General features: G+C 38.6%; 1 protein-coding gene across 4 annotated transcripts in view; it reads left to right on the plus strand.

Moving 5' to 3' along the window:
- Nucleotides 1-19,257, plus strand: part of MIPEP (mitochondrial intermediate peptidase) — a 203,292-nt gene that overhangs the window by 73,314 nt on the left and 110,721 nt on the right. For all 4 annotated transcript variants that reach the window (XM_045797092.2, XM_087865234.1, XM_045797093.2 and 1 more), the window contains exons 11-14: nt 9,069-9,222; nt 10,875-10,952; nt 11,555-11,759; nt 13,503-13,612. In XM_045797092.2, coding sequence (XP_045653048.2) covers nt 9,069-9,222; nt 10,875-10,952; nt 11,555-11,759; nt 13,503-13,612 — 547 coding nt within the window. The remainder of the gene's footprint in view (nt 1-9,068; nt 9,223-10,874; nt 10,953-11,554; nt 11,760-13,502; nt 13,613-19,257) is intronic.

Here is a 19,257-nt window from a genome sequence, read left to right on the forward strand (position 1 = left end):
ACACACACACACACACACACACACACACACACTATGTATATGTATGTATATATATATATAATTTTTCTGTGGATGTATGGATATTTGGGTTGCTTCCATATCTTGGCTATGGTAAACAGTGATGCAGTTAACATGGAGCATATATATTTTTGAACTAGTGTTTTCATTTTCTTTGGGTAAATACCCAGTAGTGGCATTACTGGATCGTATGGTAATTCTATTTTTAATTTTTTGAAGAACCTCCATACTGTTTTCCACAGTGGCTGCACCAACTTACATTTCTACCACCGGTACACGAGGGTTCCTTTTTCTCCACATCCTCATCAACAATTGTTATTTCTTGTATTTTTTATTTTAGTCATTCTCATTGGTGTAAGGTGATGTCTCATTGTCGTTTTGATTTTTATTTCCCTGATGATGAGTGATGTTAAGTATCTTTTTGTGCATCTCGGTCATCTGTATGTCTCCTTTGGAAAATGTCTATTGATGTCCTCTGCTCATTTTTTAATTGGATTATTTGGGTTTTTTTTTTTTTGGTGTTGTATGAATTCTTTATATATTTTGGATATTAATCCCTAATCAGATATATCATTTGTGAATATCTTCTTGATACAGTAGGTTGCCTTTTTGTTTTATTGATGGTTTCCTTTGCTGTGCAAAATCTTTTTATTTTGGTGTAGTCTCAATAGTTTAGTTTTACTTTTATTTCCCTTGCCAGAGGAAACATCTAGAAAAGTGTTTCTACAGCCAATGTCAAAGAAACTACCGCCTATGTTTTCTTCTAGGAATTTTATGCCTATGTTTCACATTTAGGTCTTTAATCCATTTTGAGTTTATTTTTGGGTATGGTGTAAGAAAATGGTTCGGGTTCATTCTTTTGCATGTAGCTTTCCAGCTTTTCAGCACTGTTTGTTGAAGAGACTATCTTTTCCCCATTGTATATTCTTGTCTCCTTTGTCATAGATTAATTGACCATAAAAGTTTGGGTTTATTTCTGGACTCTCTATTCTGGTGATGTATGTGTCTATTTTCATGCCAGTACCATACTTTTTTGATAACTTTAGCTTTGTAGCATATCTTGAAATCTGGGTACTTCCAGCTTTGTTCTTCTTTCTCAAGATTGCTTTGGCTATTTTGGATCTTTTGTGGTTACATACAAATTTTAGGATTATTTTTTCTAGGTTTGTGAAAAATGCTGTTGGTATTTTGATAGAGATTACATTAAATCTGTAGATTGCTATGGGGAGTATGGACATTTTAATATATTTCTTCTCTCAATCCATGAGCATGGAAGACCTTTCCATTTGTTTGTGTCATCTTCAATTTCTTTCATCAGTGTTTTATAGTTTTTGGAGTACAGATCTTTCACCTTGTTAAGTTTATTTCTAGGTATCTTGTTGTTTTTGGTACAATTGTAAATGGAATTGTTTTATTACTTTCTCTTTCTGCTACTTTATTATTAGTGTATAGAAATGCAACAGATTTCTGTATATTAGTTTTGTATTCTGGAGCTTTAGTGAATTCACTTATCAGTTCTAGCAGTATTTTTGGTGGAGTCTTTAGGGTTTTCTATGTATAATATATCATCTGCAAATAGTGAAAATTTTACTTCTTCCTTACCAATTTGGATGCTTTTCATTTCTTATTCTTGTCTGATTGCTATGGCTAGGACTTCCAGTACAATGTTGAATAGTAATGAGAATGGGCACCTTTGTCTTATTCCTAATCTTAGAGGAAAAGCTCTCAGTTTTTCACCATTGAGGATAATGTTAGCTGTGGGTTTTTCATATATAGCCTTTGTTATGTTGAGGTATGCTTTCTCTAAATCTACTGAGAGTTTTTACATTACGAATGGATGTTCTGATTTGTCAAATGTGTTTTTTGAAGATTTATACCTGAATATTTTAGGGTAGGGTTGTGTGTGTGTGTGTGTGTGTGTGTGTGTGTGTGTGTGTGTGTGGTGTTAATATAAATGATATTGTGTTTATAATTCCAAATTTCAGTGTTTATTGTTGGTATATAAGAAAGGAATTGATTTTTGTATATTAAATTTGTATCTTGCAACTGTGTTATAATTGCTTATTAGTTCCAGGAGTTTGTTAGTTCTTTGGGAATTTTTACATAGATAATGATGTCATTTGTGAACAAAAGCAATTTTCTTTCTTTCTTCTTTATCTCTAAAACTTTTATTTCCCTTTCCTGTCTTATTGCATTAGCTAGGTCCTCCAGCATGATGTTGAATAGGAGTAGGGAGAAGAGACATCCTTGCCTTGTTCCTCATCCTAGCGGGAAAGCATCTAGTTTTCTCACCACTAAGTATGATGTTAGTGCAAGTTTTCTGTAGGCGTTCTTATCAAGTGAGGACATTCCCCTGTATTCCTTGTTTGCTGAGAATTTTTATCTGAATGCGTGTTGGATTTTTTTCAAATGTTTTTTCTGAATCTATTGATATGATCATATGAGTTTTCCTTTTTAGTCTGTCAGTGTGGTAGATTACATTAATTGATTTTCAAAAGTTGAACCTGCTTTGCATATGTGGAATAAATTTCGGTTGGTCATGGTGTACAATTGTTTATAATTATAATTGTGTACAAAATGATTTGATTTGCTGATATTTTCTTGAGAAAATATTTTTGTATCTATGTTCATGAGAGATATTGATCTGTAGTTTTCCTTTCTTGCTGTGTATTTGGTTTTTGTTAAGATAATGCTGACCTCATAGAATGAATTAGGAAGTATTTTCTCTGCTTCTATTTTCTCAAAGAGATTGTAAAGAATTGATACAATTTTTTCCTGAATTTGGGTAAAATTTACCAGTGAATCCATCTGGGCCTGGTGTTTTCTGTTTTGGAAGGTTATTATTATTGATTCAACTTCTTCACTAGATAGAGGCCAAATTAGATTATGTATTTCTTCTTGCATGAGTTTTGGTAGATTGTGTCTTTCCAGGAATTGATCCATTTCATCTAGGTTATCAAATCTGGCATTAAGTTGTCATAATAGTCCTTTATCTTCCTTTTATGCCCATTTTATCAGTAGCCGTATATCCTCTCTCTTATTTCTGACATTAGTAATTTGTCTTCTTTCTCTCTCCCTCTTAGTTAACCTGGCTAGAGGTTTACAAATTATCTTGATATTTTCAAGGAATTAGCTTTTGGTTTTATTAATTTTTTTCTATTAATTTTTTTCTATTCAATTTTATTGGCTGCTGCTCTAATTTTTAAAAAAAATATTTTTTCTCATTACTTTGGATTTAATTTGTTCTTCTTTTTCTAGTTTCCTAAGGTATTAGCTTAAATTATTGACTTTAGATCTTTCTTCTTTCCTAACATATGCATTAATTGCTTTAGAATATTCTTGTAAACATTGCTTTCATTGCATCCCACAGATTTATATAAGTTGTATTTTCATTTTCATTTTGTCCAAATTATTTTAAAATTTTCCTTGAGCCTTCTTTTACCCATGTGTTAATGAGGAGTGTGTTGTTTAATCTCTAAATATTTTGGGATTTTTCAACTATCTTTCTGTTACTGATTTCTAGATTAATCCGATTGTGGTCTGAGAGCATTTATCGTATGATGTCTCTTCTTTTAAATTGTTAAGATGTATTTTATTTCCCACAAATGTGGTCTCTCTTGGGTAATATTCCTTATGATCTTCAGAAGCATGTGTATGCCACTGTTGTTGGATAAACATTGCCTAGATGTCTATTATATTCAGTTAATTGGTGGTGCTGTTCAGTTCAACATGTCCTCACTGATTTTCTGCTTCTTGGATCTGTATTTCTGACAGGTGGATGGTGAAGTCTCCAACTATAATACTGGATTCCTCTGTTTCTCCTTGTAATTCTGTCAGTTTTTGCCTCACGTATTTTGATGTCCTCTTAAAATGCATTAAGACTTTTATGGACAGTAAGGATTGATATGTCTTCTTGGAGAATTGACCCCTTTATCACTATGTAATGCCCATTTTCATCCCTGATTACTTTGTTTTCTCTGAAGTCTGCTCTGATTGAAATTAATGTAGCTACTCCAACTTTCTGTTGCTTAGTGTTGGTATGGTATAGCCTCTCCATTCCTTTACTTTTAATCTATCTGTATTTTTACAATTAATGTTAGTTTCTTATAGACAACGAATGATTGGATCTTGTTTTTCTCAACTTTGCTGACATTCTCTGGTATTTTAATTGTTATATCTAGACCATGGATATTTATTTATTCTTTGTTTTTTATTTTTATTTTAAAGATTTTATTTATTTGTGTGACAGAGGGAGAGAGAAAGAGGGAGAGCACAAGCAGGGGGAATGGCGGGCAGAGGGAGAAGCAGGCTTCCCGCAGAGCATGGAGCCCAATGTGGGGCTTGATCCCAGGATCCTGGGATTGTGACCTGAGCTGAAGGCAGATGCCCAACAACTGAGCCACCCAGGTGCCCGTCTTCCACCCTTTTCTTTAACTGTCTTCCACTTTTCTTTTTCTGCCTAATGGTTTTATTTGAGTGTTTTATCTGATTCCAGTTTTTCCCTCTCTTTTTTCCAACTTTTAAGTATTTGCTGTTTTAAGTGTTTGCTGTTTACACTGTAAGTCCATCTCAAATAATACTGCATTGCTTCATGGTTTGTGCAAGTACCGAGTGCTTCTTTTCAGTCCCTCATAACATTGCTGTCCTGCATTTCACTTATCTATAAGCTATAATCTCCTAGTACATTGTCACTATTATTATTCTGAAGAAGCTGTTATGTATTAGATCATTTAAAAATAAGAAATAAAAAGATTTGCTTTTATATCTTACATTTATTCCTTTTCTAGCACTCTTGCTTTCTTTGCATAGATCCAAGTTTCTGATTTCCATCATTTTCCTTCTTCTTGAAGAACTCTTTTTAACATTTCTTGCAAGTCAGGTCAACTAGTGAGAAATTCCCTCAATTTTTGTTTGTCCAAGAAAGTCTGTTTCTTCATTGAAAGGTAATTGAAAGTTAATTTGAAGGGTAATTTTATTGGAAACAGGATTCTAAGTTTGTGGGTTTTTTATTTCAATGCTTTAAGTATTTCCCACCACACTCTTCTCTATTGCATAGTTTCTAAAGACAACGCAGATATAATTCTTATTCTTGCTCCCCTACAGGTAAGGTGACTTTTTTCCCCCGTTTTGATTTTTTGCAGTTGAAATATGGTATTCCCAAGTGTTTTCTGCCCTGTGTGGTGTTTGTCCTTCATTTGGAAAGTTCTCAGCCACTATTACTTCAAATATTTCTTCTGTTCCTTTCTCCCTCTGTTCTCCTTCTGTAATTTCCATTACATGTACATTACATCTTTTATAATTATCCCACAGTTCTTTGGGTCTTCTCTTCTTTTTCATTCTTTTTTCTCTTTGCATCGTACTCCTGGAAGTTTTTAGTGACATTTCTTCAAGCTCACGGATAGTTTTTTTGGCCATGTCCAGTCTACAGATGAGCATTTCCTTTGATTCTTTTTTATAGTTTCCCTCTCTCTGTTTACATTACCCATGAATCTTGTGTATTTCCTTAGAACCCTTGGCATGTTAATCATAGTTTTTTCTGAATTTTCAGTCTGGTTATTCTGACATCTCTATCATACATGAATCTCATTTTGATGCTTGTTCTGTTTCTTCAGACTGTGGTTTTTGTCTTATTGTTACTTGGAATTGTTTGGTGAAAGTTGGACTTGAAGTACTCACTGGCCGGGAGTTAGTTAGAATGTGTTTACTTTTGTAGTAGCTGTGGTGCTGGAGGCTCAACTTTTTCTTTTCTTTTCTTTATTTATTTTGGTCTCTGATATTGTATTTGGGTTTCTCTTGAGACTTCTACTTAAATAAGATCTGAGATGTGCAGTTTTTCAGTTGTATTCTCCTGTTACTTTACAGGATCCCTGCTGCTGTGGTGGTGAGGGTGGGGTGGGAGGGATGCATTCTAAAGTTCTGTGCTTAGGTCTCAGTCTGCTGTGGAGCCGGTGCCCCTCAGCTCTGACTTCTCCAAGTGCTTTTCAGTTTGCCTTCCCTGCTTTGATGGGACAGTGGGATTGGGTTGGATATTTCTTTTCTTCTAGGTAAGTTAGGCTCTGGTAAGATAATTTCTTTTGAGGGCAGCCTTGTTAAGAATAACAGAATGCTCTGGTGTATTTCAAAATGGCTGTTTTTTCCTTTCCCCTGCTGGAAGCATTGGGAGAATTTTTCTCCATCTTTACTGTGAGAACCTGGTAGGGCTCCTGGAGGTAAAACTCATAAAAGTGCGGGGACTCCCCCCCCTTTAAACTGGGCCGCCCTGGGGTTTTTAACTCAGATTTCTCTACACTGAGCCTCCAATTTGTCAGTTGTAGTTTAAATTTTCCTACCTTAGTGCTAGTCCACACTGGTGAGTTCTGTAAATTGTAATTCTCTGTATTTGCCTGCTGGTCTTTATATTTTAGGGGGCAGCAATTTGCTCTGTGACCTCGGTTCTCTGCTGGATACAAGAAGAGTTGTTGATTTTTAGTTATTTGGGCATTTTACTTGTTGTTAGGATGGAATAATGCCGTCTAGGCTCCTTATAAGCTGGAACAGACTCCAGAAGCCTGCATTATTTCCTATTTTTACAACACATTTTCTCCCCCTTTTCCATGATGTCCCTATCTTTCATGCCCCGACAGCTCTGACTTTTCCTTGTCTTTCTTTTTATTTCTTCATCTGGAAGATCTGCTGCTGACCCTCTTCTCACACTGCAGCACCCTTTTCCAGTAACCTGTCTTCTTCTACAGCTTTAACTAACACCCGAGCAATGAGGCCTCAGTCTTAACTGAGTATCTGTCATCTTATGGGCACTTCACAGTCAGTGTCTCCAGAATTGAATTTACTTTCTGTGGTTCCTCTATTCTTTTCCCACAACTGCACCCCACCCTCCTTTCTTCTCCCACAAACATACCCACCCTCCCTTCTTTCTTTTTTCCTGCTTTGTGCTCTGATTAAATGACTCTGCCATCCCATCCATCTGGCTCAAGCCAGAAACCTGTGTGTTATTCTAGACCATTCTTTCTCATTCACAACAGTCCCAAACATTTTCATCTCAAAGCAAAACAAATCCATATCTGCCTCCTCATCCTTGACCCCACTGCCTTTGCTTATGGTCAGGCCTAGTTTACCGTCTGCTCTCCCCGCCTCTCCTGCATTCCTCCCTCCACACTGTCAACGGTGCAGTGTTCCAGAAAGCATCAGATTGCTTCTCTGTTGCCTACAAAAGCAGTCTCCCATGTCTCCCAATCTGTAAACAATCTGCTGAGAGTGTGGACGTACTGCATTAGAAATTTTGTTTAAATTTATTTTTATTTCAACTTGTAAAAATGTATCCTTTTTTTTTGTTTTGAAATGTAGTAGAACAGCAACACATGAATATAATTTATAAATAAACATCTATTAGGTTGAATACTTAAAAATTCTTTTAATGATTGCAGTACATAGTCAAAAAGTTGAGAGACCACATGCCTCCAATATGAAATCCCAACCCCTCAGGTTTATGTCTGAGGCCCTCAGTTCTCTGGACCCTGCGCACGTGTGTCCAGACTCCCCTCCCTCTCTTTTCCCGTTGATCCCCTGCATCCGAAGTTTCCAGGCTGCTTCATGACTTCACACTGCGCTTCTCCCTGGAATTCCCTTATTACTTCTCCCTGCCCTTATTCCTCATCCCCACCCCACCCAGCAGACTCCTGTTTCTGAATTCCTTTCTGTGACCCCTTCCTGTTTCTACCCTCTCTTCCACAAGTGAAATCATCATACCCTCTTGCTGTCCTGCTGTCTGTGTCCTTCTCTCAGTCCTCTGACTGTGTCTCTAGCACCTACTCCGCTGCTGCCCCAGGCTAAGGAGAACAGAGTCGTCTGTCCTCCTCTCCGCCTCTTTCACAGTGAGCCCCTTAGAGACAGACGCTCCCCTCATTCCTTACCTCCAACAGTAGGTTTCTTGACAACCTGCACAAGTATATGAATCAATGAGCAGGGGCATATCTTTGACCAGTGAGATTATGTTTTTATGAAAAATTGATCAGGAATTAAGTTGTAAATTTGTGGATTTCTATAGTCAAACTCTCTTTTGTGGTGTAATTTATACATGCTCACTAAATCCAGTCATCCATTTAGTAATAAGCATACGTTTGTATATGTTCTGGATGCAAGTTTATATATATTTTGTTTTAACTTTTATTAATTAATTTTTCTTGAAGTATAGTTGACACACAGTGTTATGGTAGTTTCCGGTGTACAACATAGTGATTCGACAAGTTTATATGTAAACTACACAAATGTAGCTACCTTCTGTCGCCATAAGTACATATTTTGTTAATTCCAGGGAGTAGAAATAGAAGAAGCACCCACTATTATTCTAGAGCCGTTCTTTCTAGCTGTGGTCATAATGTTTGGCCTGACCTAATGACTCAAAAGTGACCACTGACATCATATATTCTGGATGTACTTTGGCTTATGTTGGAAGAGGACATAAAAAGCCATTTTTGAATGAAAATAATTAACCTTGCCAGTATGTTATGCTTCGTTTTAGGTATATAACTGTAAAACAGATGAATGAAGATCTGATGGTTTATGTTAGAGACTTTTTCCATTAACAAATATTTTACTAGAGATAAGATTTAAATTCACTTAGTATGCCTCAGGACTTGAATTTGTTTGATATAAGTCACAATTTTTTAGACTAGAACATTTCATATTTCATTATAGCTCAAACTGGTCAGATTCTGTCTGTAGGTATGCACAGAGGAGCGTGTTTAGTGTGGCTAATTGAGGTAGATTGGTTAATTAAGTCAGTGCAAGTAAATAACCTGAAAAAGATGAAGTTTAGGGAATGGTGTGTCTACCTTAATTACTCATTACTAACATTACTCTTACTACTAAGAAGTACTATTTACTACTAAAAATAATGAGACTGCATTTCTTCTGAAAATCCCTTGAAAGGTAGAGATGTACCTTTCTGCTTTCAATCCTTTTTTTACCTATCATGATCCGCAATTTTAAATGAAGAGTTAACTGAACTTAAGGAATTGAAGTAAATAAAATTGAACCTCTTTTCTTTTTTTCAGGTATAATATTGAGCCCAGTTTATATTGCCCATTTTTCTCCCTTGGAGCGTGCATGGAAGGCTTAAATATTTTGTTTACCAAACTGTTAGGAATTACATTATATGCAGAGCAGCCTGCAAAAGGAGAGGTGTGGTGTGAAGATGTTCGCAAACTGGTAAGCAGTCAGTTAATGCAGAGTTGCACTCCCTTATCGCTTGGGTTTGGTAATTGAGTTAATAGCAGTTCCATCTTCAAGTTAGCTTTGCCCCGATGGAGCGTGTCTCACCTTATTTCTGTTTCACAAAAAATCCAGGTCACCGCTTCTGATTTATAAAAAAAACATTTTCCTCTAAAATCAGTTGTTCCCTCCAATTGATAGAAACATATAATAGCAGAGTGAATTCTCTGAAAGAAATTTTTTTAGGGACTTGATAGAAAGTTGAGTCTCTGAATGTTGACAAATTCTGGTTAAAGAGAAATTTGTCATTACTTTTCATAGTCCTGCAGTGCTCAGTGTCCGTTTTGGTTAATTCCAGAATTCATTGCATCTGTCACTTTTTGTTTTTTTGCAACCCCCTTCCCATCTTGTAGGAACTTATATTTGCATGATATATTGATCTATATCCTGTGTTCTAATGTGAGCTCAAGCCCATCTACCCCTTCTCCTATTAGAGCCCACATATGTGACTATATTTATTTTTTCTTGATAAGATCGTGATCTATCACAAAGGCTTTGTGTTGTTGCTGTGCTGTTTTACTTTCTGCCTATATGAGTACCACGCTGTCCTCTGTTCACTGTATTTCAAGGAAAGAAAGCTATCTCATGGTCTCCTGGCTGTGTTCTGTGAGAGAATGCGCGTGCTGATAGAATTGAAAGGCTAGAGTAGGAGCACACTTGATCACCGCACTAATTACCTGATCACTTGTGTATCGTGCACGTCACAAAGTGGTGGAGACTGATAGAGTGCAGAGATAAAATGAAAGAAGAACTGGTAAGAGTGAAAGGACAAAACGCGGGTAATGAAAAGTTTCCCCCATTGCAGAGTGTGAGCCCCACCAGGCTTCCCCCATTAGAGTTTGAGCACACTAGGCTTCCCATGCTGTGGGGTGTGGGCCCCACCTTGGGCGGCACTCTTTGCCAGTTTTGTTCACTGCTGATATCCGAATGCCTTGGTAAATTCCAAGCACCTAGTTGGTGCATAAGAGATATTTGTTGAACTAATAAATATATGCCTGCACGAAGTTGTAAGGCATAAAGCTCAGGTTGCCTGGGGAACAATCCTCAAGTTGTGACAAGGCGAAGGAGGCAAGCTGGAGGCCAGCTGTTGAGCTCTCCATGAGCCGTGCACCTTTTATAGGCCCAATTTGAGGGATGAGAATAAATAATGATATTACTTATCTTCAACTGAAGCCAGAAGTAGCCTTCTGTTGTATCTGAATTCAAGGGTTAGCATTTTGGGGGGTATGTCCACATTGTAAGATTTAGATCTAGAATTGTCTAGCCAGCATTTGTTCTCAAGTGTATGGGGAGGTTTGTGAACCGTCTGAAGAGCTGGGTTTGGTCTCAGTGTCGTGAGGCACTGGCAGTCGGGACAAAGGGCTCGAACAAGGAGGGTTTCCTCTCTTGGACAGAATCCCCAAATCAAAGTCCTCTAAGAGATGAAGGGACATTAGAATCTATTTCTAAATCATGTGGGATGTAGAAAGTAATAAAATGTCTCTAGTTATGGCTCTGAATGTTTTATATTTAGATTCTTGTTAGGGATGTCTTTCCACTTTTAGAGTTTCCAATGGCTTCCTTCATCACTAAATGTCATTTTTTTCCAGGCCGTGGTTCATGAATCTGAGGGATTGTTGGGGTACATTTACTGTGATTTCTTCCAGCGAGCAGACAAACCACATCAGGTGATGCTTTATGTGACTTTATATGACTCAATGTTTCCAAGACTCAGTTTCAGTTTCCCCATCTGAACAATGAGAGAGCTGCCTCAGGGGGTTATTATGAAGAAAAAGTGATACAATGTATGTGAATCTCAGCCTGTTAGAGAAAGTTACTCCAAATTCCTCCCTTTGTGATAGAGTTCATTGCTTCTGAGCGATAAAGATAGTAGATAGAAGTGTCTCCCAGTTCATTGCCCAACACATAGAAGGGGGTCAGTAAACCTTAGCGTCCCTCCCCACAGTAGCTTCGTGTCTGTCCCTTCCCACTTGCTTGTGTACTGTTTAGCGTCTGGATCTAAGCTGGTATAGCATCACCTCAATACATATTTTTGGAGTGAACGAGTGAATGAATCAACACAAGTGCAAGGTAGTACTGGTGTTTTAAAAAACTGAAAATTTTAGCAAAATAAAAAATGTTAGGAAAAAGTGTCTATAACTAAATAAATGGAAGAATAGAATTAAGGTAAATTGAACTGAGATATCTTGGTTTAAATTTATATTCATTAAGACTATTTTATTCTTCAGATCACCTAATATTTTCTTCTCCGGTTTTCTGATTCTTCAAGGATTGTCATTTTACAATCCGTGGAGGCAGATTAAAGGAAGATGGAGAGTATCAGCTCCCAGTCGTAGTTCTCATGCTGAATCTTCCCCATTCCTCAAGGAATTCACCAACTTTATTAACACCTGGAATGATGGAAAATCTCTTCCATGAAATGGGGCATGCCATGCATTCTATGCTGGGACGTACCCGTTACCAACATGTCACTGGTGAGCCATGAAGAGGGGACTTCTGTTTTATTTTAAATTGGAAAAAAAAAAAAGCTCTTTATTTAGAAAATCTGATCATTTAACATTGTCAGGTGGTCATTTATTGCAGGTTGCCTCATCTGGTCCTTCTGGTTGTTATGCAACCTGATCGTCTGACATTTTTCTCCTTCCTTGCTAACAGTTCTGACTGAGGACTGTCTCAGTTGTCTTCTGAGTTTGCGCTTTTACATTTTATCATGTTTTATATGGAATTGAAGTTTTTGGCTATGTATGTGGGAATAAATACATGTCTCCTTAGTACCTAGCACAGAGTTAGTAAGTGAAAGAATATTGCCTCTTTTTCTCCAAAATCAGTTAGAATACATATTAAAGCATGCTGAAAAAATATTTTCCTATGCTTTCCCTCCTGTATAAAATGCCAGTCTTTCATGCTGGTATGTGGCCATATTTGGTGATATTAAATGTAGACTTTCCTCTTAGTTGTCTCATCTCTGAGTCTTAAGCTCACTATCCTAATGGTCAGCTTTAGATCATGTGCCAAATTGCTTTTAGTTATTCATTAACTAACTTTGTATACATAGTATTTTGGGAGAGAAGAAGATATTTGAAAAGACTGTAGATGAGCTGGACAGAATCATAAAATGTCACCAAAAAGTTCTACAGGATTTATTGCTTTAAGTTATTTTAAGTTTAAAATACTGCTTTTCTGCATTGACTTTGTTATAAGAAGCAAACAATGATTTTAAAAAAGGTACTTTTAAAACAAATGAAGGGTATGGATAAAGAAGAAGTGATATATATATACTATGGAATCGTACTCAGCCATAAAGAATGAGAACTTACCATTTGAAACAACATGGATGGAGCTAGAGGGTATTACACTAAGTGAAATAAATCAGACAGAGAAAGACAAATACCAGATGATTTCACTTATTTGTGGAATCTAAAAAACAAATGAACAAATACACACACACGTACAAACCCAACAGATTTTTGGGGGAAGATTTTATTTATTTATTTATTTGACAGAGCGAGAGAGAGAGCACAAGTAAGCAGAGAGGCAGGCAGAGGGAGAAGCAGACTCCCCGCTGAGCAGGGAGCCCGACATGGGGCTTGATCCCAGGACTCTGGGATCGTGACCTGAGCCGAAGCAGACGCTCAACTGACTAAGCCACTCAGGCACCCCCAGATTTTTAAATACATAGAGGGAACTGGTGGTTGCCAGAGGGGATGGGCGAAATAGGAGAAGGGGATTAAGAGGTATTAACCTCCAGTTATAAAATAAGTAAGTCATGGAGGTGAAGAGTACAGCATAGGGAATAGAACAAACAAACAAACAAATAAGTAAAGGATAAAAGTATTTGGTGGTAGAGTTCGGTGAATTAATACAAATGGTATATTAATTGTAAGAATGTTTTAATTTGTGTCTCTTTTATAGTCCAGCATAGCTGAGGACGGATTTGTTTGTAGAGGGTGTGAGCCATTGCTTTACAAGGTGTTTTATCCAGCTGTGCAAATATTTTGTTTTACTTTTGATATATAGGAAAATATATGGGATTATAATAAACTTTTCTGCAAATATGTGCAATAATTTTATAGAACTAAAATATTGATTTAATGAATTAAATCTTATCATAGTCCATCAGAAGTCCAAATAAAAGTTTTAAAAGAGTACATAAAAAGTAAGATAAATAAGTTGATTTGATTCATGCCAACTTTTTTTTTCTTTTTCCCCCATTTTAGGGACCAGGTGCCCTACTGACTTTGCTGAGGTTCCGTCTATTCTGATGGAGTACTTTGCAAATGACTATCGAGTGGTTACCCAGTTTGCCAGACATTACCAGACCGGGCAGGTAGGGGAGAGCACCTCCGTGGTGCCATCTTCTGGGTGATGGCAGTCCGCTTTCCTGGCCTGCCATGTAACGTGGAGCTCCTCAGAACTCTGACCCTCTCTCAGTGCCAGAATCCTTCCACCTTATTTTTATTTTATTTTAATTTTTTTTGCCAGCCAGTAGGATCGTAGTGTTGACAGAGAGCTGCTCTGTGTTCTGTACTATGTCTAGCCCATTTAGTCCTCACAACCATCCCCTGAGGGAAGTGCTTCATTCCTGTTTTCCAGAGGGGGAAACAAGCGGACTCTGGAGAACAGGCCTTCAAACCTGCCTCGCTTCAAAAAAGCCAGTGGTCTTCCCTGTTTTATTTATGGTTCTGAGTATTTGTTCTCTTGGTCTAAATTGTCCCAGTGTTTTGTAAAGCTGAACGGCCTGGCCATATTTCCCCCTCATGCCTTGCACAAGAGGTCTGAAAATTCCTCAACTTCAGGGTTTCAATTTCAATATTGGATTTAAAGTGGAAGTTTAAAGATTTTTAAGTTTTGTAAAGTAAGAAGACAATGAGAGATCTCTCATGACGAGTTGGCCGTAACCGACTATCGACATAGTGCAGTGTACCGTCCACATGTACTTTATGAAAGATCTTCTTTCCCTTCTCGGAGAACTTTAATTATATAATATCACATCAGTTAGTGTTTCCCCCCTTAGAATGTACCTCCTTGAGCGCAGGTGTGAAATTATAGTCATCTTTGGATCCTCAGCACTTAGAATCCCGCAGCACAGAAGAAGCACTGAAAGAAATTATAAATGAAGGAATGAATGGAATCAGAAAAAGCACCAAATCCACCTTTATGTGTGACCCTTTTCCTAATATGATTTGGTCAGTTCTGATTTTGGGGGTTGATTTCATCTAACTGTTCTTGTCAACCGTAGAATAACGGAGGAGTTTCTGGCTAACTAATCTGACTGGGTCTTCATCATAATCTATCTCCGTTACTAAGGTGACAGGATTGAGATATTGGTGATCAATTAGCTACGTGTCCATTAACCCGCAGCGGTAACTTGGCCAATAACAGAAACACAGGCCATCAGATAGTAGCACAATCTGCCCATGGGTTCACATTTTGGGGTTTGGGAATGATCAGGAAGGCCTGATTAAGTCTCTCCTTTGGTGCTTACTCCCTTGCCGCCCTTCGCCTGTTGTGGGGGAGCAGAGCACGCCGCGTGTTGGGGCAGAGCTACACGCACGGGGCACAGGACCGTGAAGGACAGCCCCGTGAACTTTGCCGGGGATGCTGGGAGAGGTTTCATGCAGGAACTGCTGGAGGAGGGATGCCTGGGTGGCGCAGTCGTTAGGCGGCTGCCTTCGGCTCAGGGCGTGATCCTGGCGTTCAGGGATCGAGTCCCACATTGGGCTCCTCCGCTGGGAGCCTGCTTCTTCCTCTCCCACTCCCCCTGCTTGTGTTCCCTCTCTTGCTGGCTGTCTCTCTGTCACATAAATAAATAAAATCTTTAAAAAAAAAAAAAAAAAGGAACTGCTGGAGGAGCCAGGTCTGGAAAAAATATGCGAAGGGGGAAGTTTGCCAGTCAGTTCTCAGCAGCCCCTTTCCATCTCATTAAAATATATTTATTGAGAACACGAAGGACATACATAGGTCCTTCGGTCAGGAAGTAGTTATTGAGTTTTTATTATGTACCAGGCACTGTTCTCAGCATCTGAGAAACAGCCAGGAGTAAGTGAAACAACATTCTAAGTCTCAAGGTCTTTAAATCTCAGGGGAACTAAGACAGTGCTAAAGAGAAGGTTATTCCAGCCCAAAGAAAAAGCCTGTAAAGTCATGGAAAAATCTGAGACCATGCAAGATGCTGGCAGTGGCAAGAGCAGAAGGAGGAGAGAGGAGAGACGGAAGAAGACACTGTAATGTTCTGGTTTTTAGGATTCGCTCCCAGTCTCTGCAGTCCTCTTGCCCCTACACACTTTTTAATCCCAGCTCATTTACTAGACCACCGTTTGTGACTTGACTAGTTTTTCTTGGCAGTGTTTACACTGAGCTTTGCTCTCACACTTCCTCTTGGGAGTTGTGTCTGGTCCTCCTGGCTCTCAGACAGCTGTGCCCCAACCCATTTTCTCATTAGCCTTCGGCAGGCAGCTTCCCTGGGTTCCATCTTTGAACTCGTGTCCTCAGCCCTGAGCAGGGCTTAAGTGAAGGCTTGCAAATATGTAGTGAAGCGATGGGGAGGACCAGAATGAAGGCATTGGCCTTGGGGGGCCTGGAGAAGCAGTGTTCAGGAGTGACCGGGGACTTGATTGGAAGGGTTTGAGGCTAGTTGGCTAAGAGAGATGAGAGAGGGGAATCAAAGATGGAGGCTCCGTGAAAAGAGAATTCCGGAAGAAGTCCGACTTTGAGGAAGGAAGATGCAGTTCTTTTTTGGCTGTATCCATGGGGCCGTTAGTAACACAACTCTGAAATCCAGAATCAAATAGAATCTGCAGCATGGGGGGGGTAACTGGTATATAGTTGGCCGTTAAAGTATAGCCTGTGAGAGGAAAGCAGGAGACATCCGAAGCAGCAGCATCACCAGGCAAGGAGCCGTCCGAGGAGCTCAGATTGCCAAGGGGCCCCGAACACTGAGCTCGGAGTTACTGTAGCAGCTCACTGTGGGCCTCTCAGAGTAATACAGCAACAAGGTAAACCTTGGCCTGAAATTCACCACAACGACCAAAGTCAGTTTTAAAATTGTTCTCTATTTACAGAACAATCCGAGGAGCAAAGAAAGGCAAGAGCCACTGCTTGGAGGATAGTGTAATGTCCCAAAAAAGGACAATTCTTATTTTATTACGACACTCTTCCATAAGAAGAGCCATTTTTGAGTAAGAGAGTTTCAAGAAAACAATATTAAGTCCAAAAATACACTTCAAACTAAATGAAACAGGAAAGAAGCAGTAAGCCTCTTTGAATTAATTTAAGTTTCAGACTCACAGGGCACGTCTAGTGGGCCAAAGGGGCTTGCAGACACAGTCTCCGAAGAATTTAAAATAATTCTGCGATTCATATGGAGAACAGAAAGAGTGCCAGGAGGCAAGAAACGTGTAAATGCCTTGAGTTTCACAAAGGGCTTGCCCCTTCTTGTCACTAATTAAGATACCAAGTGGCTAGATGATTTCATTTTAAGGGCAGTTCTAGCCTTAAGGACAAGGAGTTAATTCCCTGAAATCCAAGGCTTTGTAAATAAATGACATTAAAGCCCGTAAGAAGAATAACTGGGTTGCATCTTTATGCTTCATTTCCTATTCTGCTATCTATTAGGAAAGGATTTTTTTTTTTCTTTCTTACCATCATGTGGTGTGTTCTAGAGAACTCTCAGAGTAAGGATAATATATCAGTGACTTATTAACACCTACAAGTTTTTTTATCTGAACTAGATGCATGGCATGGCCAATGAATTCCTTGTGGTTGAGGAATGAGAAGTATGCTTATCAGATTTGCAGGGGCCGTACAGCTGTCAGAGATAACAAATGCCAGAGGTGCTCATTTCAGATTCACAACTGTCTTGACAAGCTACAACATCAAAGTTAAAGTGGAATTTCTTGTCCATTAATCTTAAAATTAATAACACAGGTAGAGAAGGAGTACAGACTTGGTAGCGGCTCATGTGGAAAACTCCCAGGTTTTTGGACATGGTAGACTGAACCCGAATCAACAGTCTGATGGGGTTTCCCCACTGATCTTCCGGCTCAGGCTACATTAGGGAGCTGTGCCATCCAGGCAACTGAAGGTTACTGTCTCTCTTCCCTTCTCAGTGCTTCTTGCTTCCCACCTTGAGCTAACCCCTTTTCAGTTGCTCCCAGTAAGTGGAAAATTATCTGCAGGTGGCCCCGTGCTTCTGGAAGAATGATCCTTATTCCCCCTTAAACATTGTAAGATGCAACTTCTTTTTAGTTGTACTAAAAATAATGTAAAAGTTACCATCTGAACCATGTTTTGGTGTGCTAGTCAGTGGTAGGAAGTACATTCTTATTTTTTGCTCCCGTCCCCACCACCCATCTCTAGAACTTTCCTCATTTTACAAAACTGAAGTTCTGTCCCTGTTAACTCCCCAGTTCTTCTTCCCCAGCCCCCGGCAACCACCTTTCTACCTTCTGTCTCTATGAATTCGACTACTCCAGGTACCTCACATCAATGGAATCCTGCAGTATTTGCCCTTTTGTACCTTAGCATAATGTTTTTAAGGCTCATCGTGTTGTATCTTTGTCGGAGTTTCCTTCTTTTTAAAGGCCGAATAACATTCCATTGCATGTATAGATCACATTTTGTGTGTCTCTGCATCCGTTGATGGATACTTGGGTTGCTTCCGACGTTTGACTGTTGTGAATAATGCTTCTAGGAACATGGGTTTACAAATACCTGCTAGAGTCTCTGTTTTCAGTTCCTTTGCATATATACCAGGAAGTGAGATTGCTGGATCATATAGAAATTCTATTTTAAATATTTTGAGGAACCACTACAGAGTTCTCTACAGTGGCTGCATCATTTTACATTCCTACTCCGCTCATTGTTGAGCACAAGGTTCCAATTTCTCCATATCCTCATCAACACTTGTTAGTTTTGGATTTTTTGGTAGTAGCCATCCTAATGGGTATGAAGTGGTGTCTCATTGTGGTTTTGATTTTCATTTGCTTAATGGCTAGTGATGTTGTTGAACGTCTTTTTATGTGCTTTTCGACTCCTTGGATATCTTCAAAGAAACGTCAGTTCAAGTCTTTTGCTCATATTGTAATTGGGTTGTCTGTTTTTTTTGGTTGGGGAGTTGTAGGAGTTCTTTATGTATTCTTAATATTAAACCCTTATCAGATAAATGATTTGCAAGTATTTTCTTCCATTCTGTGGGTTGCCTTTTCAGTCTGTTGATTGTGTCCTTCGATGTACAGTTTTTAATTTTGATATAGTCCAGCTGATCTATTTTTTTCTTTTGTTGGCTGTACTTTTGATATCATATCCATGAAATCATTGCCAGATTTGATGTTATGAAGCTTTTCCTGTATGTTTTTTTCTAAGAGTTTTGTAGTTTTTAAGTCTTATGTTTAGGTCTTTGATTTATTTTGAGTTAATTTTAGTAGATGATGCAACTTTTTTTTTCTTATTTTAGTAATTCTGAAACTAACATTTCTTGTTAGCCATCTATTTATTTGTTTAATGTCCCCCTCCCCATCTATTATGAAATTACATATACATTTTTTTTCTTTTTTAACAATGATTGCATTCCCGGATTCAAGGAAATAAGATAGTCTTAGCCCCTACCCCAAAGTTGAAAATGCTATGCATTTCCATAATGTAGTCTAAAAGCCTGATGCTTGACTCTCATCCTGTGTATCTCCGTGAGGAAGCTAGGCTGTCTCTGACTCTCAGATTATTTGGAGTATCCAGGGTTTTTCTCATTGTTATTATACAGGCAGGGATGAAGATCAAATATATATTTCTTATATCACAACATCACATCGCCCTATTTCCCTTCAGCAGTATCTGCCTCTGTTCCCTTTTGTCCATAGTTTCCAACAAATAATTTCTAAACTCCCCACCTGCCCCACACTTGCACTGTTCCCATCTTTTCCTACAGTACCCCCTCTGCATGTTGTATGGAGCAGGCGGCAAACCCAGTGTATTTCA

The sequence above is a fragment of the Ursus americanus genome, chromosome 10 (assembly GCF_024610735.1).
Source record: "Ursus americanus isolate L20-20 chromosome 10, mUrsAme1.1.p, whole genome shotgun sequence".
Classification (NCBI taxonomy): Eukaryota; Metazoa; Chordata; class Mammalia; order Carnivora; family Ursidae; genus Ursus; species Ursus americanus.